Source organism: Pyricularia oryzae, chromosome 5, assembly GCF_000002495.2.
Source record: "Pyricularia oryzae 70-15 chromosome 5, whole genome shotgun sequence".
Taxonomy (NCBI): Eukaryota; Fungi; Ascomycota; class Sordariomycetes; order Magnaporthales; family Pyriculariaceae; genus Pyricularia; species Pyricularia oryzae.
The window spans coordinates 3,495,307-3,518,651 of NC_017852.1; the positions used below are offsets into that span (position 1 = coordinate 3,495,307).

The window sequence follows — 23,345 nt, forward strand, 5'->3', positions numbered from 1 at the left end:
GCAACGTGCAACCCTGATCATGCTTTTCGCTGTCTATGTACTGTACCATATTTCCGCGGTTATGTCGGCCGATGTATATTATTTTGGTGTTGTGCATGCCGGCTGTACTGCTTAGCGCTTAGCGACGGGCACTCCGCCCGACGACAGCATGCAACCCTTCTGCACCTTTGGCTGTGACCGCGGGGTTTGTCTTTTTTTTTCCCTCTCAATCTCTCCCACAAGGGCGCACCCATTTACTATAGTATGTCATGTTGTGATTTATGGAGAGCATGAGCTCGGTCATGAAATTGTGTCAGAAAGCGTCTGTGCCATGCAACATAGGATCGATACGATGCAACAAACCGCGGGACATTCCGGTTAGGTGTGTAAATACTGTACTGTACCTGCGAGTCAATAATGAAGACTAGTCTGGACCAACTGAATTGTTAGTGATCTGCCCATTCTCATGCGGCCTTCCCGACGTTCCAAGGACTGTTGAGATCAGCCTCTATGCAAATCCTGATCGATCACACCTAGAATCTCGATTCTATATCGTTTTCCTGGCAAGCCATCATATTCATTCTATTTTGGGGCTTGGTCTCTATTGCTTGTAAGGGCGCATTGCTTTGGCGCATGGCCGGTAGGGTTTTCTTTGTTGACATCGGATAGCCACTACGTAGTATCCTCACACTACATCAACACTTCTCGGACTCGTGCAAAAGGGTATAAACTCGCGTCAAGACGTGAGTTCTTGACGTCAGGGTTGCCCGATTTGCCTTGCAATTCGGCCCATCCCAGGTTCATTGTATGTACGGATGAGAGGGCCCGGGTGAACGAGTCACGAAGAATGTTGGTATCAGCAAACAAGCCGAGACAGCATTTGGACGAGGCCACGAACTGTATCCCTACCTCGTAAAATTCCAGTATTAAACTAGTCTAGTCTAGTTCTTACTCCGGGGCTCGAATTGACTTTTTTTTTCTCTTTCTTTTCTTACACCAAACCGTAGTACAAATTTCCTGATCTTCATAACCCACCGAACTTGTGGCGGAGGACATCGGAAGATGCCAAGCCCCCGGTGGTCCATGTGGCCGCGCCCTTCTGTACCTAGTAACGGACAACCACTAGTCTTTACGGCGCTACCGAATCAAAAGAACAACCAGATCTCGATGCCTCCCGGCCAAATCAAGCGCGTCTAATAGCATCTGAAGAAGAGACTATTTACTGTTGTGCGACTGCTCAACTTGGCTATCCGATAATCTGCCTGCATGCTGTGTGGAGTGCCCCATCCCATGCCCACATGATGTCTATTTCTAGGCCTTTTCAACAAGGCCTCGTGGCGCAACGGTAGCGCGTACGACTCCAGATCGTAAGGTTATCCGTTCAAATCGGGTCGGGGTCAGCTGTATAACAGCATCATTTGTTTTGAACTTTTGCCATTACCTGGTAATAATAGGCCATGTTGTATTTGTCTGTCTATGTTGCCTATGTGATGGATGAGATGAGTCTTGGTCGGTACATCGCCACATGCCAACCAACCAATACTGCGTATGGTGCCAGGTTTTATGTATCCAGCAAGCTATTATTTGCTTTTCAAACCTAAATATCCTTCAGATGTTGCTTTTTGCACTAATTAGTTCCCTTTTTTCTCAACCCCTGAACATCCCAGTGGCACCTCCAGGGAGTCTGGACTCCACCTGCATACCCCTCATGTGGATCTGCTACAGGCTAAAAAGACTTCAGTTTCTAGCCACAAGCCCTTGTTGCTCTCCCTAGCCAGCACTTGACTTGAACTATTCCAGCCTATCAACAACACATCCAAGACTGCCATGTTGACTCGATGAATAATTACCTTATGGGACCTTCGCCTCAAGATTTGATACTGAAATTGCATCGCGACTGTACCACCACGTAGGTTGTTTCATGACTGTTTTTTCACGTCAAGTCAGTACTGTGGTCGATATCGGCAGACTAGGGACAGTTAACTCGCAGTCGATTATAGTCAAAAGAGAACTGGCATCTTTAAAGCTTGTCGATATAAAATTACTCATGATAAGTGCATAAAATCATATCAACTCTCACACTGGCTCAATCGCAGTAGTCCTAGGAATCTTAGGGATAGGAACTACCGATTATACATCCAGTATACAATGCCCCAGTTTAAGCTTGAACTGCAGGTCTACGGAAATAGCTGAACCTCTATATTTAACGCAACCACGAACGCAGTCATCCAAGAACTCCAGTGAGGTGAAGCCAAGCGGTTCCCTGCTTTCTCATATCGGGCCAGAATCCAGAACATCCCGTGTCTAACACCAACCATCATAAAGGGTGTGCTTCCCTTTCGATCGATGGCGATATGGACAGGAACACAAAGCACGTCCACTTGCTCGAGATCCTATGAATACCATGGAGCCTCCATCAAATGGCTAGCTTTGTGGATGAGACATGAAAAATACAGAGTGGCGCCAGGTTTGATGGACCTGCATGTACCTGTGTACCTTTCTTTAAGCCAGCCACGATAATAGACTCTTTGCATCGGTAGGTGTTCAGAAAACAAGACTTGGAGGATATTCTGGTTATAAAAACCAGGAAATGGAGATCAAGGTCAGTTGTCCGACGACTGTAACGGGTCAAGAGCTTGGGTACCTCTATCGTTTGCAGGCGAATCACAGCGGCCGACTTAATTGGCGCGGCACCCGTAATATCAAGACCCACCGGGCCTTTTCCCTTGTAAAAGGTGTTGGTCGGTCGCCATTCGTTGGTTGGTAGCGCAATCCTCGCCTTGATGACTGCTGCTCACTCCTCTGCTTCTTGTATCATTTTATACCAGTCGATTCTAGTTGGCCTGCCTACCATCTTGCCTGTTTTCCAAAGACGGTCATATTTGCATATCTGGTCTTGAATCCATTTACCCTCTGATCTTGCCCAACATATGATACCATGATTCTGTGACGAGCGTTCACATCTGACGGCCTGGATCTTGACTGCCTATCCAACCAGACACACTATCATCTGACTCCGGCTAATCCATCATCGAGGTACCTTTGTTTCAAGATTCTACGGTCTATCTCACCAGGTAACCTTGGCGGCACACATGGGATTACAATCCAGGTCAACATTACCAGAGTACGGGCAGGCCTAGATGAAGTTGCTTGGGACAAGAACGACGAGGCCAGTGACTAATCACAGCAAAAGGTACGTCACAAGCTGACATGTCGTCGGGTGAAGGATTTGGCGGAGCTGACTTTCCAGGAGCGTGCAAAGCTGGTATCCTCGCTCATCATCGGAGGCTTCAGTATATCTGCAAGTTCGAGTTCAAGCGTGAGGAAGGTGAAGACCGCGACGATCTATTGACTCCCCCAGACGTTCTGGTCCGCCTTCCGACATCATATCTAGCACAGTTTCCAGACGGGAGGGCCCATCAAGAGACGACAACGGCCAGGTTTCGACGCCAAAAGACAGACGTACCTTTGCCGCAGGTTCTGCACCACGGCCGTGACGAAACACTTGGGTCGCACCTCATCATACGATACATGGAGCACCGGCGGGATATGTGTGATGCTCTGGCTGTTCCGACAGAAGACTTTTCGCTGACGCCCGTCCCGTTCCGAACCCAGATATTTCCAGCTCGGAGCTCAAGGACTCGTATAGAAGAATGGCCCGCTGTCTTTTGCAACCTCACAAACGCAACTTCTCACGAATAAGATCTCTGCTCGAAGACGATTATGGCAGCACCAGCGTGGCCGGGCGCCCAGTTACGCAAAACATGAACAATATGCTTCAGCTCGCCAACATGCCACGATCCGTGCTTCCGAAGCAAAACAAAAGGTTCGATACGGCAGACGAATGGTACGTCGCGCTGGCGGAGATGCACGTGGCGCAGCTTGTTTTCCAACACAATGACTGACCTGGTCGCTTTGAAGATGATTGTCGGAGCGAATACGTCGCCCTTCAGCTGTTTCGCAGGCTGGCCAAGGAGGGCAAGCTTTCGACGTATGGTTGCATAAGTGACAAATGGTCTGCCTTCTCGATGGGCTACTAGCTGCGAGCTCCTGCCCTTGATGGCGAGGGATCGTTCAAGCTGTGGTGCGATGACGTTAGACCTGTCAACGTCCTACTCGACGACGACGATAAAATTGCAGCAGTGATAGACTAGGACTTCACCTACACCGCACCAGCGCAGTTCGCCCAGAAACCTCCCTGGTGGATCCTACTCGACCAACCCGAGATGCGGAAGATTGGACTTGGAGGCTGAATGCGGGACTACGAGCCACATCTCCAAGTGTTTTTGCAGGCCATGGAGGAGCAGGGAGCAGGGTTTTTCAGACTACATGACACATTTGGTTTGGCGGAATCCATGAGGGAGAGAGCTGAAGAACCGGACGATCCTGGCTAGATTACGCAGCGCGACGGAGTTGGGCTTTTGACGCAATAATTTGGGCACGTCTTGATGAGAGATTTCATGACAAGGCAGATCACAACATGGAAGAAGAGCAGCGATGGCGGACGAGACTGCAGCTTTTTGACACGCGAGGAGCAGGATGCGATGGAGCCGTTCGTGAAGCGGAAGATGGATGAGACCAAACAGCGGATTCTCGTGGAATGTAGCGATACTGAGGCGGCAATGCGTCTGTCGGAAATACTGTTCGAGTGACTGTGGCTTGGACATTTTTGGTTTGATGCAGAACGACAGTATGGCCTAGGAATCCTGGTTTTGCGGCAGAACAGGTCGGTTTAGCATTAGGGTATTGAACACCTCCGAGTTCGTACGTGGATCATATGAGACAGGGTATAATGAATAGATTTATGTCTATATGTCTAAAATAGTACAATAGGCCATTTTCACATAGTTGTTTCTAGTATTACACACGACTAAGTAAGGTAGCCACCGTGGTGAGACGTCAGCCCGAACGTCCAATATCAAACCCAAACTGTCAAGCTCTGAAACCTACCTGTTTACAAAGCTTAACCGGTCCTCAACCAGCTTACTGCACCCCCATCTCTTCCCAACCAACCTCACGGCAGAGCCAACGGGCTCAGCGTGACCTTGTCCAGCACCGTCGTCAGATTCACAGTGTGCACGGTCGAGTTGTCTGCCGCCCTGGTCGCGTTGCCGCCGCCGCCGCGAAGTCCCTGGAGCAGGGCCTGATTCTTGGGTCCCGTCTTTTGCTGCTGCGCTACGGTGCATGTTTGGTTGTAGCAGCCGTAGGCGCCCGTGGCCACCAGCAGGCCGCAGCACTGCTTGGTGCCCTCGTGGCAGGTGCCGCACACGGGCGGGCCGGTCTTGCTGCCGCTGACGCTCTTCTCGGTGGGGGGCTCGACCTTGTCCGCAGCGGAGCTGGTCAGCACGGGCGGGAGCGCGCTGTTGGACAGGTCGGCCACGGCGCCGCTGAGGTCGGCCGGTGCGGCGGTGGCGAGGAGGGCGCCGAGGAAGGCGGCGATGCTTAGTGAGACCTTCATTTTTTGGTTTACTTGGGGAGTTGGATGATTGGTGGAGTTGGGGTCGGTGGTTTTTGTGGTTTGAGGAGGGGTCTGTGGCTCGTGTCTTTTGGGCTAGGTTGGTGGGAAACTCGGAGTTGTCGACGCTTTCGAGGTAAAGAATGAAAGGAAACAACAGTGAACGAATGAATGATGCTACCCAGGCTCCAGGCGGTTGAACGAATGTGATGATATTGTTTATCTTTTAAGTTGTGAGGCTCGTAGAAACAAGCACGATCACAGCAGGACTGGGCCGCAACGTCGTTTTTAAGGCAGTTTGGAGCAATTATTGTGGCCAACTAGAATCAAACCATCTACGTACGTACCTACCTACTTTCCGATGATATCACGCCAGCTTTGTGAGCGAGCATGGCCTTTCGTGTTTTGGCGCGGAGAAGCGTCTTGGCATTGGATCATCTTTGTTCAGGGGAAGATACCTTTTTCTGGTTGCAGGAGCATTAGCGTGCACCACTACCTGGACGGCTCGGACTTGCGGCGTGGGCGAGCGGCTCGTACCTGAATTTGATAGATTTAAGCATATAACGTAGATAAACCACATGTCTGAAAAGAGAGCATGGCAGTTGGTCCACAGAGCAAAACAGGACCTCGCGATACCTTTTGTGCCACTACATCTCACAGTATGCCCGCCTCAGCGACCTTTGTTTGTATATCTCTCCGTCAGCAAAAGACTCTGATGCTACGCGATACTAGCTCGTATTTCTTCTTCTCCTCGGGTTTGCCACCGTCCGTGGAAGATTGGAGGGAACTTCCAAAGTGTGTGCCATCGACCAAGCCGGCTGGCCGCTAAATCCAACTGGGGCGGATATGGAAAAGATGGCGCCGTGAGCTACTGACGACATCCAAGCGGCCCCAGCGGCGAGGCGATCTAATGAGAGAGAGGAAAATCTCTAGATCCTGATTCTGACCGTTTCCCAACAAACATGGGCTGACCACGAGGAGGGCGGTTTCTTGGCCACCTCTTGTGGTGAGCAAGGTTTCAACATATCCGTGGCTTCTATTCACCTTTGATGATCAATGCTCCGTCTCGCCAGTCGCAAGTGCATCTATCTCCGGGCCCGGGAGGAGGTTATTTTCAGATCTTTGAGGCGTCATTCATTCATTGGTGGGTCGGGGTCGTGGATCCGAATAAGCTTGATGTTGCACTCGAACACAAAGATCGTAAATAGTACGGGGTATATCTCTCTGGGGCAATAAAGAATCACTTTCATGTGTCATGCCGTGGGATTAAGGCAGATTGGACCCGTTGGGCCAGGAGGTACCTGGGAGCATGGGCCAAAAATGGGAGAGGCGAAAGCGGAATTACTGTGGTAAATGTTTTACATCTCATGGAATCCTTGCCAGGGTCGCGGATTTATCATCAGATTCTCCAGCCCGCCTGCGTTTCGGTCCGTCGATGAAGCTGGATGGAATCTTTGAGTGCAACAACGTAAGGATGAGCGAGTGTGGCGGTATCTGTGTGCATCTACGTGGTATGGCAAAGTAGTGCCTTCCCACAACACGCAGTACTATGTACTACCTACCGTAATTGCCTACAGATTGTAGGCAAAAAAGAAAAAAAAAAAAAAAAAAAAGGAAGGAAAATCCCTGATGATATCTGCAGTGGGTTCGGGTAGATTGGGTCCCGTACAAACAGACCCCCACACATGCTCCGAACCCCAATCCGGACTTGGACCCGAAAACCTGCCGTGAATTCGCTGGTCATGAATCAATCGCATCGCAGCATCGCATTACATTCATTCCGTTTGTCTCTTGTTAGGTTGCAATTCCCACATCGACTGTATGTATGTCTAATTAGCTGTCTTGCCCGAGCTATCCCGTCAACAATCCAATCTCGTCAGTGGAAGGTGTAATGTCCATCATGATTTTATGGGACTAATGCCGTTCAACAGTTTTCATCCAGTCGCTCTGCATCCAGTCAAGAAATCAGACGTATACATTGGTACCTACCTACCTTACCTACCCAAGGTAAAGTAAGCCTTCTCAGGCACAGACAGGTATATGCACTTGCCGAGCATCGCGATCAATCACCCCATTCGTACTCGACAATGAGATAGATCTCTTTTTTCAACAGAAAAAAAAAATACGCCGAAACGATTGCTCCTCCATCAATCAGCCTGATCGCCGATTTTCGCATCGCTCCTCAGACACAAACGGTACAGCAACTGCCAAGCCTGAAAATGGAAAGCATTGACAGCTTGACAGAATCCACCTTGATTTAGATTCTGGTATCACCAAAAATACCTTTTGAGTCGCAGGGCGGAGTACCTATTAGAGGGCTATATTCTCCACTCCTGTCAGAGTTAATCCTCACTCTGGGCCACCGCCACGCCACGTACAGACACAACTTTGTTGCGGAGTAGTACATTCAAAGCATGGCCAGAGCGCTGCCTCAAGTATGGAGTTTTGGGATGTCCCCTGATGCTATCCTCCGCGCGCGGGGACCACTTTCAAGGAGTCCTCCCCAGAGCGTACCAGTAGGCGGTTTTCAGACTGACTCGCCCGCCAAGGTCCCCTGGTCAAGACCAAAACGTCCTACCATCTATTGGTCGAGCGTAACAACCTAAACCATGTCGTGGACTTCTGTTACTTGGAGGGGAGAGCCTGCCAAGGCGTGGTGTGTGTTATCTCCGTCCTGTATTTGTCCCAAGGGGCGTTCCTCTTTGCAGCTCGTTGATCTTCGGTTAAAGAAAACCCACCTCCCCACGAGATCACCACACCACGCCTCTGGTTTCTCCCTACCCAGTCCAGAATACCGACCGAGATGGATTTGCGGCCAGCTTTGACTAGTCGCTACCGTCGCCCCCAAGAAAAATGTCGACATACGAGTCGGAAATCAGGGCTGCAACTTTAGCAGGCAGCTTGCTATCATGCCTGGCGACATCTGCTGTGCTGGTGTCCTTTGTGGCTTACAGAAAGGAGCAGCGCACATTTCGCCATGTTCTGATTCTCAACTTGACCTTGTCTGGTATGTTGTCCACCTGACTGCTTGAAAGATTGCAGAACTGATGACAGCCGTCTAGAGTTTATCAACTCCCTCAACAACTCCATCTCGGGCATAATCAGTATTCGAGACACCGAGATCGAGCCCGGGGTTGCGTGTACCGTGAATGGTTTCGTGGGCCAACTGTCCGTGCAGGCCGCCGACTTCAGCATATTAGCCATTGCAATCGTCACCCTTCTTACCGTCACCCGCCGCGCCTTCCTCCCCGCCGCCTCTACCGGCAAAAAGATCTTTCTCGCCATGTCCATATGGATCGTTCCGCTCTTCACCAGCATTTATGCCACGGCGCAGGGCGCCATGGCCCCTGTTGCCGGCAACTGGTGCTGGATCACAGCCTCAAGGCCCGACCTGCGATACGCCCTCACCCATGGCTGGAGGATCTTGATAATATTTGGCACCATAATCATATACGCCTACATTTGGTGGTACATGAGCCGTCACTTCCACAGCATGGTTCAGATTCAACGCACGGGCCTGACCGAGGATTCGACCGTGGCTTCTAGCCTCGGCACCACGTCGTCCGGGGGCACCATGTTATCCACTGGCAACTCGACCACGGTCGGCGTATCATCAACAAAGTCTTTAATGGTTCAATCGCCACCACCACAGGGCAAGAAGAAGGGGGTCAGCTGGACGCGCAGCATACGAAGCGTCCGAAGTGCGCGCAAGCACACGGCGTACGACGACGACGAGGAGGTTCAGGCGCTGCCGGGCGGCGCAGCACTCCCGGAGGTAAAGGAGACGATGGAGAGGGAGCTGGAGTTCTCCGATGGAGGAGCGCAGGTCCCCGCCATCCGACTCGAGAAGCCGCCCTCGTCACGCAAAGGATCACGAACCAGTACACATGGATTCGGGTTGTCATATCTTCGCGAGGAGGACAAGGACCTGCTCTCACCGCCGGCGGTCAGATCAGCAAACAACCAAGAAGAGCAAGAGCCTGTGGGCCCAAAGCAGCCTTCGGGCGTGAGGAAATCAGGAGTCGTCTCCTGGCAGCTCCCCGATATACCGCCGAGTCCCAAAGACTCGTGGCGCCGCAACTTTAGGGACTTTGGCGTCCAGGGCAGTCCCTCGCGCAGCCCTTCACGCAGCCCCGCCCCAAGCCCCGTTCCGATGCGGTCCCTCTCCCCATTGTTCAAGTCCTCGCGGCAAGAGGCAGCGGCGGCTCGCGGCGGCAAGATGGAAAGATCGCAGAGCCCCCGCTGGGAACCGCCGTGGCGCGACAACAACAACGCAAGCCCTCGCCCGGGTCGGTCCCTCTCTTTATGGCCGCTGTCGAGCCCGCGGAGCCCTTGGCGCGATTGCGCCAGGATGGCAAGCCCCTTCCGGCAGCCGCAGGCACGGCAGCCCGTCACGCTCATGACCAACGCGAGCGAGTTCCCGATGCGCCGGCAGACACGCCAGGTGGAGAAGGAGATCAAGCGGATGATGCTGCTCAATGCTTACCCCATCTTTTACGTTTTGCTCTCCATCCCGGGCCTGGTCAACCGCCTTCTCGAGGCGACCGGCATCCACCTGCCGAGCCACACGTCGCAGGCCCTGCAGGCTCCCGTGCAGTTCATCGGCCTGGCCAACGCGCTGACGTACGGCTTCAACAAGCACGTCAGACACCGCATTAGGGGTGACTGGCGTGCATTGCGTGGGCGCGCGCCGCAACCAAATTAAGCAAGGTTCACACAATGATTACTCTCCCTACACGACGGGGACTTGATATTACAGGAAACATGGGAATTTCCATGTTTAGATTGACACTCGCTCAGGCATGTACGGATTTTATCTTGTATTATTTTAGTTTGCTATTTTCTTGTTACCATTTAGGTTCGGACTTGTGGGATCAAAGCTGGGAAATGTTTCTATCGTTGTCTGTGGTTTCCTTAGGTATGTTTGTTTGTATTACGACTGACGATCGTTTATAATACCCCCTTTCTATCGCTCAGCGGAAATAATTGGGAAAGCGTGTTTTGGTTGTTTTTTTTATTTATTTATTTATTTTTATTCTATTTTTCCTGTTCAATTTTTTCCCGTGTCAGATATTACATGCTCTTTTAATTCTAGGGGTAGCTGCTTCTCCATACTTGAGGGGTTTATCGGATGAATTGTACATGTACATCAAACGTACAAGTGTGATGTTGAGGTGAAAGCGGGAGATCGTGGGTCTTGGCAAAGGAAAACGAGCCAGCAAATCGGGGTCACATGCGCCACAGCGGTCCAAACGTCTTATCCTTCAGCATCCTCAGATCTCGAGAGCATGAATTGAGCCCCAGAAGCGGGTTATCGGGGCCGACGGGGATGGCTGCGCCCGGATCCCAAGGCCTCTCTACCACGTACATGCTCGACCAAGTTCTCGTTCCACTCCCCCTCCCACCTCTAGCGGCATATTTGCTCCGAGCGAGCTTGCTACGCGAGTCGAATGCTCTGCTGGCAGGCCATTGGGCCTTTCAAAATTGAGAAGAAGCGTGCTTGTCGTAAGGGGAAAAAAGGACGAAAACAATCCGTGAGAAAGGGGTCCTCCGAAAGTCTAGGATACCTCGCCTCAGGATTCCATAACCAGACATCTTCGGTGGAGTTTGTATGGCAAAGTTGGCAAGAAGCACGACAATGACCGAGTTGGGCTGACTTTTCCTGTTCCTTTTTTTTCTCTTGCTTTGTTTATTTTCTTGAAGGGACCCTGGGAATCCGAGCGAGCGGAATGACGCTTTCTTGCAGATCCAGGTACTCCCATGTATGACTTTTTATGGGTAAGGTTTTTGTTTCTTGCCAAAGACTTTGATTTCTGCTTTTTTTTGGCTTTTTATACACATTTCTTTTTCGCTGTTCAAAGATAAGACTAGAAACAAGACGTTATTCCCGTAGTAGTTAGGTGAGTTTCTGTCAGGGGCCAATATTCTACATTATCTGACGAATTTCCAAAGGGCAAAACACGATCATCGCAAATACGAGTTGATTCCCACGCCTTTTCCCCTTTCCCCTTGAAAAGGTAGAGATGAGTTGTTTCTTGTTCCTGGACATGGGGAAAAAAACCAGTCGAAAAGCTAGGCTGAAGTATGTAGCTAGCTAGGTAATATGCTTGAATCGCAGTCCCATCTCGTGTAGAGAATTATATTGAAGGTTAAAAGTCGTTAGTTTTGTACTAAGATACAAGGAAAAAGTCTATTATGTTCTGGGTTCTATGAAGAGTCAACGACATGGGCAGGATGTCAACACCTACGTTTCGCTGTTTCAGTCTATACCTTGGTTTCTAATCCACCACCGACTTCGACGTCTCCGGTGTCAAAACGACTGTTGTCGCAAAAGGAAAAAAAAAAAAAAAAGAAAACGTACAAAACGAAATCAGACTACAAAGTCCAAAAAGTCCCGCGTTCGGCGAGGGAAGTATAATTTTGTAGTGGAAAGTCGTGGAAGCGGCCTGGCTGGCCAACAGCTCGGCAGAAAAGCCCTCGGCCAAAAAAGAAAAGAAAAAAAAAACACAAACCAAACCCAAAAAGGACAGCAGGGCTCCTAAAACCTCTTCAGAGAACCCACCCTCTTTTTGGAAATCCAAAAGAAGAGAAAAGTTCCTCACGCAGGGCCGAAACGCCCCAGGGCGTCATGTTTTCCGCCGTCAAACTCAGCCTGGAGCTCATCGAGGGCGGCAAAGTGGTCGGCAAAAACGAGCCCCTCCCTCCGCTTGCTCTCGATCTTTCTCCAGTCCCACTCGGGGTACGTGTCGACGTCGGCCAGTTCGTCGGGCGCACCCGTGTCGGAGTCGCCGCCACCACGCCACCCTTCGCCGGGCCTTTCGGGCAGCAGACCGCTGGCCTCGAGCACGATGGCCGGGTGGACGGTGAAGCGGCCCTTCTTGCAGACGTATTTCGAAACGGCGGTGGCGTAGACGTATTTTTGAAAGTCTTCGCTGCTGTCGTCGGCCACGGCGCCCGTGGCCTTGTTGCGCACTTTGCCAGAGGCCCCGAGCTTGCTGCCCATGTCGAAACCGGTCGGCAGTACCTTGCCCTTTTCGACAAAGTAGCTGACCATAACCAGCCACTTGCGGTCCCAGCTTAGCACCCTGGTCCAGATTTCGTAACCCCTGTAGGGGAGTATCTCCCTCTTCCACGAGCAGAAAACCGACCCCAGCGCCGTCGTCAGCCTGCCCGGGACCTCCTTCCCTGCCTTGTCGCGGATGACAATCTCGCCGTTCCGTATTTTGCGCATGCCGTTGACCAGCAGGTGCATGACGAGGTGGGTCCTCGCGACGTCGAGGTCGGTGAAGTAGGTCGAGTTGGACTTGTGCATGTTGTAGTCGGTCTCGAGGAGGGGGGTGTGCGACTGGCTGATGGTGTAGTGGAACACGGCGCCCATGGGGAGCGGGTCGCGCGGCGCCAGGACGTGCCGGAATACGGCTCCCCACACACGCGCCGTCCAGACGAAGAGCATGTTTTTGCGGTTCGCCGCCACAAACACCAACAGCAGGATCCGGCTCGTCCGCCCCGGTCCGGTGAAGAAGTCGACCAGCGTCCGTTGCCAGTCGACCCGGAGCAGCCCGCGGCCCATGTAGGCGGCTCCGGCGGCAGTGAGCGGGAGCATGACGGAGGCGACGCCGATTTTCGAAGCTGCGGACGCCATTCTTTGTGTGTGTGTGTGTGTGTGTGTGTGTTTTTTTTCTAATTTTATTTTATTCCTCCTTTGTACCGGTGGGCGAGTGCTCTGGTTTGCCTTGCTGATTTGCCTCGGACGGAGGTTGTGCGCTTGCTGCCCTCGGTGAGGCCTGCCGACGAGAACCAGAGGGCCCAAAGATCCGTGTACGCAGTGCACCAAACAACAGGGCGGCAATGGCGACGATCCAGAGGGGTGCGAAACGCAGGTAGCAAAAGACGGTGGTGGTACACTTTGAAAGGAAAGACTGGCTAAAGGGCGACGACATGAATCATAAAAGTCTAATGTTTGATGATCGAGTCGTTTTGTTTTATTCTGTGCCCTTATCGATTTATTTATCTTTTTTTTTCCTCGTCAAGGGGCGCTGCTGACACCTCGGCGGTACGGAGGAGGTTTGCGCAGGCGTATGCGAATGCGACAGAGACCAAGACCACAGAGCTGAAGCGCGGCGCGTCAAGCTCCATCAACTCCCCTGAGAGCCGACCCCACTCAAACGTCACTATAGTGGGGGGATCTAATCTGCTACGAACAGATATGGCAATATAGCTCGTAATATATTCCTGGTGCTTGGGTGGCATTTAAGTGCCAAGGACGCAAGATTTTGGATAAATGTATCCCTGGGACCCACGAAGTATTACTTAATATACTATCTGTGCTTTTTACTTTATGTCATTCTTGTCAATCTAAACTCCTATGTAATTCGTGAACCAATCACTGCCCGATTGTTACTTTACCACGTACCTCCATTGGCAAGAGAGGTTACTCCTGCTCCGTCCATTTCGTGCTCCGAATGAAATACTATTGTAAGCCTCTTGGTATGTTGGGATTCCCAACATCAAATTCTCCACACCCACTTGCCATGTCCGTCTAGCTACGGAGTAGCCCACTATGCCGAGGCTCGGCTGGGATTTTCAACCTCGATCAGCCTGCATGCCCGATCGACGACAATTACATGAGCTTGGCAGCAGGGTTTCTTTTGCAGAGCTAGTTACTTCATATAGTACAACGTTCACCGCAATCGGTTTATACGGTCAGCTGCGGATAACAAACACAATCCTCTGATTCCATATTGAATCATGTTTTGCACGCACGATACCAGCAGCAGCTCGCATTAAATAAAACGGTACACGAATTTGTTTCCACAGGTTACTATGTGCCTTGGTAATATACACGTCCGTTCCATACTTAAAAACTTAACACATTACTCCTGCTTGGGCTCCTCGGCGACGTAGTGCAGGTAAGCACCGAGCAGCTTGATACCCTCGATATAGTTGCGCTTGTCAAGCTTCTCGTTGATGGAGTGGGCACCATCAGTGGAGCTGCCCATAGGCAAAAGCAGCACGTTCTTGCCGGTGGCCTGCTCAAAGGTGAGAGTGACGGGAATGCTGCATTGGTTATGTCAGTAAGTTTGAACCAGAGGAGATGCGAAATTTCGCACAACGCAAAGAAACAAAAGAGCAAAACTCACCTTCCACCCTCACGGGTAAAGTCAGGGGCGGTGCCCCATACCCTCTCGACGGCCTTGGCGGCGGCGCTAAAGTTCCAGTGCTTGGGGCTAGCCACCCACCACTTTCCGCAGTGCTGGGCGTACACCTTAAGCGTGTTCTTGCTGTTCAGCTTGGTGAACTGCTCGTTGACATACTTGTACACAAACTCGTTGGTCCGGTCGATCTCCATGTTGGGGACGGTGCGGATCGAGAACTTGCCAATGACCTTGGCCGGGATCACGGTCTTGGCACCAGGGGCCGAGAAGGCACCCTCGATACCGTGCAGAGACAGCGACGGGTACCTCCAGCGGCGCATGAGCGTCTTCTTCTTGTCGTCAAACATGACCGTCTTGGAGCCCAGGGACTCGTACAGGGTGTCCATGGTGAACGAGATGTTGTCGTACAGCGACTCCTCGTCCGCGGTGACCGGAGCAACCTGCTCCATAACGCCCGGGATCTGGATGTTGCCGTCCGTGTCGACCAGGGAACCCATCACGCGGACGAGGTCCGTCATGGGCTCCTGCGCCGTACCCCCAAACACACCAGAGTGGAGGTCGGCTCCGGGGCCGCTGACCTCGATGCTGTAGTAGTTCACGCCGCGGAGACCGTAGGTCAGGCAGGGCTTCTCGGTGCCGAGCCAGTAGTTGTCTGATATGCAGACGGCCTCGGCGTCCTTGAAGAACTTGGGTGCCTCGGCAACGATCAGGTCATCAAGACCCTCGGAGCCGTACTCCTCCATACCCTCGAAGCACATGAGCAGGTTCACGGGGAAGTCGACGCCGGCCTTCTGGTGCGCCTCAATGGCGTTGAGCCAGCCCAGGACAGGTCCCTTGTCGTCCGTGCTGCCACGACCAAACATGCGACCGTCCTCTCCGACTGTCAAATCAAAAGGCTCGGTGGCCCAGCCGTCCGACAGCTCGGCAGGCTGGACGTCGTAGTGGCCGTAGACGAGGATGGTACGCTTGTTGGGGTCGTTTCCATAGCGGCCGAGGACTACAGGGGGGAGGTCGAGAGAGGGGTTGTCGGGCTGCTTGCCGAGCTCGCGGGTTTCGACGTGGGCGCCGAGCTTCTTGAGCTCGTCAACTAGGAAGTGTGCCATCCGCACGACATCGGGACGGCGGGCGGCATCAGAGGAGACGGAAGGAATTGCGACGGCGGCACGCAGGCGCTCGATGAAGTGGTCCGACAGGGTGTCGACCTGGGAGAAGAACGAGTCAAGCTGCGGCGCCATCTTGCGAGCTTGATGTTTGCGGATGTTGTCCGTGAGGTAGCTTCGACGTTGAGATTGTGTAGAGCAAAGGTGATGATGGGATTGCTGTGCTGATGGCCGTGGTGCTACTTGTCTCGATCGGCTACTCGAGAGGGGAGAAGTTGAACAGGTGAAAAGTCTGGCCGAGCTAGGTTTCCTTATTATTAATGGCTGCTGTAGATAACAGGACCGTACCAGACGGCCCTGTAGACCAGGTGTGCGGGGCATTACGGGCAGCTTGGGCACGCGGGCGGCATGCAGCGGCTTTCGAAGAGGGGCAGTTTGCAGTTAACGGCCCCTATGACACGCAGCAGGTTTGATCTAATTTTCTACCGAGTCGAGACAAAAGTACCTCACCTTGGCTAGATAAAGTCACGTGGGTGGCAGCTTACCCAGCGACAAGTCGTTTATCTCCGATTCTGCTCAAGCCATTTCGCTTATGCTTGTTTATGTCTGTTATTTTTTCTTCTTAATAACTTTTGCCGAGTTCGTCGCCTAGTAAAACAATTGTTTGATTTAAATTTTAACATTTAAACATGTCTGGCTGTGGGTTGTTACAGTGCTGAATTCCCTGTAAAAGCGCGGTGGGAAAAAGTACACCTTCCAGATATTACTTGGTACTCGGGTATATCCAAATTTGTGTATTAATCGCATAAAATCCAATAACAATTCAGATATCCTCCATCCCAGGGTATCTTACAGTTAAACGCTCGTACATGAGTAGAAATAGTAAATCGTTATCAATCAAAAACACAAAAACAAAACCCTGGTGCCCCACAATATTTATCATCATCTCCTGGCCTTCGCAGCATCAAGCTCCATCCGCGTCCTGGACAACCGAGCCGACGCCTCCTCCTTTGCCCTCTTCCTAATGGCGCTCGTGTGAGGATCCCATGTTCCCGAGAACAGCTCATCGCACTCATCCTCATCCTCAGAGTCGAATTCGGCCGAGTCGCGCGGCTGTTCGAGCCGTTCCGTCACTACGTCGTCGGCCGACGCGCCAATGGAGCCGTCATCTGCGCCCCAGTCGCGGAACACCACCACGTGCGACGTCTCGAGGATGAATTTGCCAATCTTGTACCTTTGCGACGGCTCCCTGGCGTCGATGTACTTCCAGCCGACCTTGATGCCGCATCGCAGGCAGTTGATATCGGCGACCACGTGCGCCCCCGTAGAAAGCCGACGGGACTCGGCACGCCCGATGCTGACGTTGACCAGGTTGGTGGACTGGGTGTCGGTGGCCGGACAAGTCGGCGTCGGGCGCGATGATGGAGGCGCCACCAGGTAAGCTCGCCCGTGCCTCCCCGTGAAGCCTTTGGAAACGACCTGGGAGTTGAAGGCAAATTCCGTAGAGCAGTGCACGCAGCGGAGGGTGGCGGTGGCCGGCGGCGCGATTGACGACGTCGCGGATTCGACTGAAGAGCTGAGCGAGGGTGGGGAGTTTACGTCGTTGTTGTCTGCTACCGTCCTTCGTTGCCGGAAAGGTATGGTGATGGCTGGGAGTAGAAAAGACGGCCACAGTGACGAGGAGGGTCCAGGAAATGAGGACATTGCGAGCGGGGATTGGACAGTGTATCTTAAAGCGGGAGTGTGAATCCACGCCCAGCTGCAGACTGTCTTGTATGTTGTGTTGATGATCCTGAAGGAGAACCACAGCTTGAAGAAGACCAAGATCGCCAAAAAGAGCATGGAGCAGTAGATGGCGTTGGCGCTGGTCGAGGATCGATCAAGAGACCGTCACGAGCCAAGCCAAACGGCTCGATCTTAAAATAACAAATAAAGAAACAAGGAAATAAAGAAAGGAACTGGTTAGCTATCACTGGATTGAGTATTTCTTCTGCGCAATTCAAGTTTCCCAAAGCGCATTACTGAAATCAACGAATAACAGCCAGAAAGAGCATTGAGAATCGAATGATTTCCCTTGAGCAATCGTGGGGGATCTAGAAGTGCATCAGATGTTGGTATGGTATCATGACCAGATCCGGCCCAAACTAGGCTAGACCGGACGCCGACCTACATGAATGGTCTAGTGTAGGTCGATCAGCTCAGCTTTGTGGTTAGGTATGCAGCTGCAGCAAGTAAGTACCTACCTTACAGTACCTATAGTGCCTCCCATCCATCAGACCAGATCGGGCAGCATCCGACATCAAGGGTTGGGTTCGCATGCCGAAGGGATGTCGGTTTTATCTCAGGTCTGGCAGTTGTTAAGATGCATGCTACTCAAAGGCATCAAATCAAGTCTGGGGGATAATGCAAGTACTGTAGCGGTGGGGCCCAAGCTGTCACGAGGGTGCTATCGTGTGGGGTAAAACCCAAATGCAGGCAGATCTTCCAATTTGTACGACGGAATGTGGTGCGAAACAATTAGAAACTCTGACACGGAGGACAAACCTACTACACCACTGAAGCAAGGTGCATCCGGTTCGGCCGGAGAACAATCAGTCTTTCACAAGCGAACATACGTATTGGTGGTGATACAAATCAACCGGGAAAACACAAAAAAAAAAGGCCAAGGAAGGCATTTTACTTTGTCAGTAACTCACAACTCCGCATATTAACAGGATTTCCTAGTCATTCTTTGCTAAGCAAAACTCTGCAATCGGATCACATGCAGTCATCCATTGAGAAGCTTTACGTAACCCACCAAGGGACTCAGGAGGCTGTGACTGATCGTTGAATGAACACAAACATGCCAAGACGTGGCAAGAGGCTGGGCCAAGAGATTGTTGCCAACAGACTGTAGTGTTTCGACGACGCAGACCTTGTGTACTCCGTAGATTTTTGAGTAAAGAAAGCAAAGAGAAGACTAGTTCTAGACAAGGCCCAAAATGCACGCCAGCGTCGGCAACAAATGCCGGTAAACGCATCAGCACTAGGCTGGATCTCAATGCGGCACCAACGGACCGGGAATTTCAAAGTCGCAACCAAGGTCGTCGGGTTTCGCTGGTGAGCCTACGGTCGTACTTTGTAACGACGGTAGGTAGGTAAGCTTCCACCAACGTACCTATAGAATCAAAAAGAAAAACACAAATCAGACAGCCCGGTCCAAAAAATGTCGGGCACCACCCACATCCATGCAAGAGGCTCGACGGTTTCGTCGGGCTCTTGGGATGAGCCAAGGCAAAAACCTGTGGCTCCTAGCGTCCGCCACGTGCAGTGGTTCGTTCGCTGGAGAAGGAGAGGAACCCGCAGACCCGACAAGAAGGAGACTCCTCCTCCCGTGGCGCTGCACCTCTCTTTTTTGCTCGGTGCGGGCCCCACCGTGCGCTAGTCGGTGCCCACTGGGAAAACGCAGTGGCCCCATGCTATGCCTATTAAAACTCTTTGGCTTTTCCCCCTCGGGCAACCAAACGGTTTTGCCTTAAATAAAAAGGTGCTTTTCTCCATCCTCACACGCCCGATCACCAAAGACGCTTACTAAATTCGTCAAAACTCAACGACGCAGTCACGCTTCGACCACAAGCCATTTCCGAACATTGATCTACCGCGCAACCGACCTTCCAATCAATTCAATTTCCAACAACAAAACGCCGACGCGATAAAAAAAAATCAATCCGTTCAACCCCGACGCCGACCGACTACGGTTCAATCTTGACCGCCTCAATACAATCACTTGATCCCTCAAGGTGGCATACTACCGCAGCAATGGCGACAATGAAACAGGAAACGAATTACTGTAATAGTAGTTACGGCGAGGTGGCCGCTGCCCGTCAGGCGAATGTCCTTGCCAGCTGCTACCTCGTCGACAATGCCACTGCGTCCCTCAAGGGACTTCACTACTGCACTACCAGCGTTACGGGTACGCAGTCCAAGCTCCCATCCAGCCCTACCCCTCCTGTTCATTTCGTTTTGAGAAAGCAATCCATCTAACTCAACGCCATCGTCTTGCTGGCTCTCCTTGCCACAGGGGCAGAGTGGTATTCCTGAGGTCCCCTCCTCAGGACTACCATCGCCACCGACAAGTCCCCCCCTCGCCGCCATCACGTCTGACAACAAGCTCGCTGTGACTCCCAAGTCCAAGCAGCGACGCGTCCAGTCGACGTCGAACAACAACGCCGGGCCCGGTGGCCTCGGCTCACCCCACCTTAGGCGAGGGGGGGCAACATCGCGCATCAGGGAAGAATGTGAGAGGTTCTTCTGCGAGACCATGTGGTCCTTGTTCCGGGATGAGCGGAACTCGGCGCCGCGTGGCTCCGGCCTGACGGGTGTCCATCAACAACAAGAACGACAAGTACAACTAGAACAACAGTGCTATCAGCTGGGCGGCGGCGGACGAGAGTCCAATGGCCAGCTGTGCACTCCTCCGGACGAATATCCCTTCCCGGACAGCTTCGTGGCGGCCAGCAGCGGACGAAATCCCCCCGGTCGCGTCACAGCCTGGCTGGAGCTTTGGGACTACGTCGGCGGTGCTGGTTTCCGGGGTTTCTTGGCGGAGGATGACGAGGGCGAGAAATCGGCCTTTATCTTCTTTGACCCCGGAGTCATGGGAAGGGATTTGAAATCAGCGTAAGTTTTGTTTTGCCCGGTCGCAATCTTCCTGGTCTTGTATCATGCCATTCCTGAGCTATCAGACTAACATGATTGCAGGTTGGTTGCTGCCATCGAACTAGCCGACGGGCCGCTGGAATGCTCCCACCTCGTCGTGGCTATCGACCGATCAATACCTGAGAGGGATACCAGATCGCTCATGAAGGGCCTGCAATGGGCTGGCTTTTCACTCGCCAGCCTAGACCGGTGGGCCGGCGGCTCGCTGGACGTCACGAGCTCAAGGTGGCTCTTCATGGACTACGAGGTGTAACGGGCGGGAATTCATCTATTTTTTGACAACGGTAACGCTATCATTTCTCCTTTTGTCGATCGTTTTTGGAAGGCATTGTATTTCTCTTGCTCTGAGAGCGTGAGAGAAAAACAAGCCAGGGAAGGCTGTCTTTTTGCGTGATATACTTTTTTTTTCTTCTGCTTCCTCTCTTAACATCATCAGCCTCATCGAGGTTCTCATCCCTAAAGTCTCCTGTTGTGCTCTTCTTCTGTCACACGGTGTACTATTTTCCGCTGTACTACAAAGACTATTCTTTTTGTCTATTCTTACGGGCGGGCACGGTCACATTTGAAAGATACACCAAACAAAGCTGGAGGCCTTCTTCTTGCTGATGATTAAATGATTGGATAGTTTCGGAGTTTTGCTGGGTGTGGACATTAGGGTATTTCAAAAAATACTGCACATGGTACTACTCATTTTGCATATTGTCATTCTTGCGTGATCTGATCATGATGTGGCTCGCATCACACGGTGTTAGCATCCTTTTATGTCTGGTTTCGAACTATAAACATCAGGGGGTTTCACTAGGTCTGTCCAGTGAATCACCCATACCAAAGACAAACCAAACTCACAACTCCCCCTCGAACTGTCTCACCAGCAATCCCTTGGTCGCCAGGTGATCCTTGACCTGCGTAACGGTGTACTCTCCGCGGTGAAAGATACCAGCCCCGAGCGCGGCGTCAGTCGTGGTCTTTTCAAACACCTCCTCAAAGTGTCCCGGGTTGCCGGCTCCGCTGCTGGCGATGACGGGGATCTTGACGGCGGCCTTGACCTGCGCGATCAGCTCCAGGTCGAAACCGCTGTTGGTGCCGTCCTTGTCGATGCAGTTGAGCAGGATCTCGCCGGCACCCATGGCCTCTACGGCCTGTGTCAGCTCCACCACGTCGACATCGCGCGTCTCCCGCCCACCCTTGGCCGTGCACGCGTACCAGCAGTAAGCTTCGCCGTTGGGGCCCGGGAACGCGGTTTGGATGGTGGCGTGACGTGTCGCTTCGGGCGAGGCCACGTAGACGCGCTTCGGGTCGACGGACACCACGACGGCCTGGTTGCCGTACGCGCGGCTGATCTGCTCGATGGCGGTGGAGCCGGACAAGGTCTTGCCGGCGGCGTAGTACTCCTCGGCGGCGGTCACGGCGTCGGACCCGATGCTGACCTTGTCGGCGCCGCTGCGGAAGTACATGCTCGCGACGTCGAGGGCAGACACCTTGGTCCCGTCAACGTCGACCGTGTCGCGGATGCCGCCGCCGACTGTCAGCGGCACAAACACCGTCTCGGACGTGAGGCGGAGGACCTCGAGCATGGGCAGGTCGGCTAGGGGGCAGTCGCGGAAGGAGGTAATGTTGAGGAACGTGACCTCGTCGGCGCCCTGTTCGTAGTACTTCTTGGCCAGGTCGACCGGCTTGCCGAGGTTTCGGACGCCACGGTCGGATGACTTCTCGCGGACGTCGTACTGGTCGCCCTTGGTCACTACGAGGTCACCCGCATCGTTGGTGCGTACGTCCAGGCATGCAATCACGCGGCGGGTCAGTCCTGCGGGTACGGGGTTCCGTGGTGCGACGGCGGCCGATCCTAGTGAGGCAGCGCCGGAGGGGTCCAGGAAGGATCGGAGGACTCGCAGGCCGGCGACGCCACTCTTCTCGGGGTGGAACTGCGTAACCAGGACGTTGCCGCGAGCGACTGCACCGACGAACGTCTCCTCGCCATAAACTCCTGTTGCTACCGTCCACCCCTGCGCTTCAAGCTCGCCAGGGACATAAGGGTATTTATACGAGTGGACGTAGTAATACTTGGAGGAGGGACGAAGGTCAAGGAGCGTTGATGGCTCATTGTTGCTGTTTGGCTGTGTGGTCGTAGTAATGGTAGCATCGTTCCAGCCGATGTGAGGTACGGCCTTTGTGCTGTCGTTGAAGCGGTCCAGTGACCCCTTGATCAGGCCGAGACCGGGACATGCCGGGTCTTCTGACGAGCCAGAGAAAATGGCTTGCATGCCGACACAGATGCCCATAAAGGACTTGCCATCGGCAATGTGCTTCTGGATGGCTGGTAGGAAGCCAGCCTTGGAAAGTTGAGAGAGGCAGTGGCCAAAGTGGCCTACGCCTGGCAGGATCAATTTCTACTTGGAAGTGTCAATTTCAGGCGTTGTGACTACGAACACATATCAATATACTGCGGGAAAGAATTGATACGTACATCTGCCTTGGCAACCTCTTCTGGAGTTTTGACCCATTCCACTTCAAAGCCGACCTTTTCGATAGCGTTGACCAGGCTACGAACATTGCCGGCAACATAGTCCAGCAGGTATACTTTGGGCATTTTTGATGATTTTATACCCCGCTCTGCGCCGTTTTCTTCTTGCTCTTGCTGTGCTATTCAACAAGGAAAAGGTATTTTTACTAATTGAATAATATTTATCCAGGTGATAAAAGCAGTGTGTGATTGATTCACTGTGACAGCTGGTATATAAATAAACGACTGTGGCCTGAGTGAGTCAGGATGCAGCAGCAGAAAAAAAGTCGTTGATTTGGTATGGATCTCTTCCTGTAGCTTGACGTTATGCGCCGCGGGGTGCGCCGCCGATAAAGCGCTTGTAAGTGTTGATAAGCTCTCCAAGGCCGCAGATGCAGTGCAGTGCTATCCCTGTTGGATCCAGCACAGGGATTATCCTTTCTTTGTGGAGACGATTG

The 23,345-nt window shown here is 52.5% G+C and overlaps 10 protein-coding genes and 1 non-coding gene across 11 annotated transcripts; 6 read left to right on the plus strand and 5 right to left on the minus strand.

Annotated features, from left to right (window-relative positions):
* Positions 1-19: 19 nt before the first annotated feature.
* Positions 20-1,088, plus strand: MGG_11620 (uncharacterized protein; the record flags this gene model as incomplete). Its single annotated transcript, XM_003718796.1, has 3 exons — positions 20-73; positions 660-722; positions 987-1,088. 3 exons carry the CDS (start codon positions 20-22, stop codon positions 1,086-1,088), a joined length of 219 nt encoding a protein of 72 aa, XP_003718844.1.
* A 219-nt stretch (positions 1,089-1,307) lies between these two features.
* MGG_20248 lies at positions 1,308-1,379 on the plus strand. The gene has a single exon. It is a non-coding gene; the product is annotated as a tRNA-Trp (tRNA).
* A 1,810-nt stretch (positions 1,380-3,189) lies between these two features.
* On the plus strand, positions 3,190-4,449 carry MGG_00260 (uncharacterized protein; the record flags this gene model as incomplete). Its single annotated transcript, XM_003718797.1, has 3 exons — positions 3,190-3,488; positions 3,557-3,826; positions 4,161-4,449. 3 exons carry the CDS (start codon positions 3,190-3,192, stop codon positions 4,336-4,338), a joined length of 747 nt encoding a protein of 248 aa, XP_003718845.1. The 3' UTR covers positions 4,339-4,449.
* Positions 4,450-4,993: 544 nt separating this feature from the next.
* On the minus strand, positions 4,994-5,437 carry MGG_00259 (uncharacterized protein; the record flags this gene model as incomplete). The annotated part of the gene is made up of 1 exon (XM_003718798.1): positions 4,994-5,437. One exon carries the CDS (start codon positions 5,435-5,437, stop codon positions 4,994-4,996), a length of 444 nt encoding a protein of 147 aa, XP_003718846.1.
* A 2,663-nt stretch (positions 5,438-8,100) lies between these two features.
* MGG_00258 (uncharacterized protein) lies at positions 8,101-10,284 on the plus strand. Its single transcript, XM_003718799.1, has 2 exons — positions 8,101-8,441; positions 8,497-10,284. The coding sequence occupies exons 1-2, from the start codon at positions 8,288-8,290 to the stop codon at positions 10,137-10,139; spliced, it is 1,797 nt and encodes a 598-aa protein (XP_003718847.1). The 5' UTR covers positions 8,101-8,287; the 3' UTR covers positions 10,140-10,284.
* A 1,414-nt stretch (positions 10,285-11,698) lies between these two features.
* Positions 11,699-13,076, minus strand: MGG_00257 (uncharacterized protein; the record flags this gene model as incomplete). The annotated part of the gene is made up of 2 exons (XM_003718800.1): positions 11,699-11,753; positions 12,037-13,076. The coding sequence occupies 2 exons, from the start codon at positions 13,074-13,076 to the stop codon at positions 11,699-11,701; spliced, it is 1,095 nt and encodes a 364-aa protein (XP_003718848.1).
* A 1,008-nt stretch (positions 13,077-14,084) lies between these two features.
* On the minus strand, positions 14,085-16,170 carry MGG_00256 (cytosolic non-specific dipeptidase). The gene is made up of 2 exons (XM_003718801.1): positions 14,575-16,170; positions 14,085-14,491 (listed from the first exon to the last, which is right to left on the minus strand). The coding sequence occupies exons 1-2, from the start codon at positions 16,068-16,070 to the stop codon at positions 14,308-14,310; spliced, it is 1,680 nt and encodes a 559-aa protein (XP_003718849.1). The 5' UTR covers positions 16,071-16,170; the 3' UTR covers positions 14,085-14,307.
* A 181-nt stretch (positions 16,171-16,351) lies between these two features.
* MGG_00255 (uncharacterized protein) lies at positions 16,352-18,054 on the minus strand. The gene is made up of 2 exons (XM_003718802.1): positions 17,933-18,054; positions 16,352-17,868 (listed from the first exon to the last, which is right to left on the minus strand). Exon 2 carries the CDS (start codon positions 17,529-17,531, stop codon positions 16,632-16,634), a length of 900 nt encoding a protein of 299 aa, XP_003718850.1. The 5' UTR covers positions 17,532-17,868; positions 17,933-18,054; the 3' UTR covers positions 16,352-16,631.
* A 176-nt stretch (positions 18,055-18,230) lies between these two features.
* On the plus strand, positions 18,231-19,186 carry MGG_17490 (uncharacterized protein). Its single transcript, XM_003718803.1, has one exon. It carries the CDS (start codon positions 18,895-18,897, stop codon positions 19,111-19,113), a length of 219 nt encoding a protein of 72 aa, XP_003718851.1. The 5' UTR covers positions 18,231-18,894; the 3' UTR covers positions 19,114-19,186.
* A 36-nt stretch (positions 19,187-19,222) lies between these two features.
* MGG_00254 (ornithine decarboxylase antizyme) lies at positions 19,223-21,020 on the plus strand. The gene is made up of 3 exons (XM_003718804.1): positions 19,223-19,641; positions 19,750-20,348; positions 20,430-21,020. The coding sequence occupies exons 1-3, from the start codon at positions 19,561-19,563 to the stop codon at positions 20,638-20,640; spliced, it is 891 nt and encodes a 296-aa protein (XP_003718852.1). The 5' UTR covers positions 19,223-19,560; the 3' UTR covers positions 20,641-21,020.
* A 13-nt stretch (positions 21,021-21,033) lies between these two features.
* MGG_00253 (imidazole glycerol phosphate synthase hisHF) lies at positions 21,034-23,200 on the minus strand. Its single transcript, XM_003718805.1, has 2 exons — positions 22,852-23,200; positions 21,034-22,774 (listed from the first exon to the last, which is right to left on the minus strand). The coding sequence occupies exons 1-2, from the start codon at positions 22,972-22,974 to the stop codon at positions 21,230-21,232; spliced, it is 1,668 nt and encodes a 555-aa protein (XP_003718853.1). The 5' UTR covers positions 22,975-23,200; the 3' UTR covers positions 21,034-21,229.
* Between the last annotated feature and the right edge of the window lie 145 nt (positions 23,201-23,345).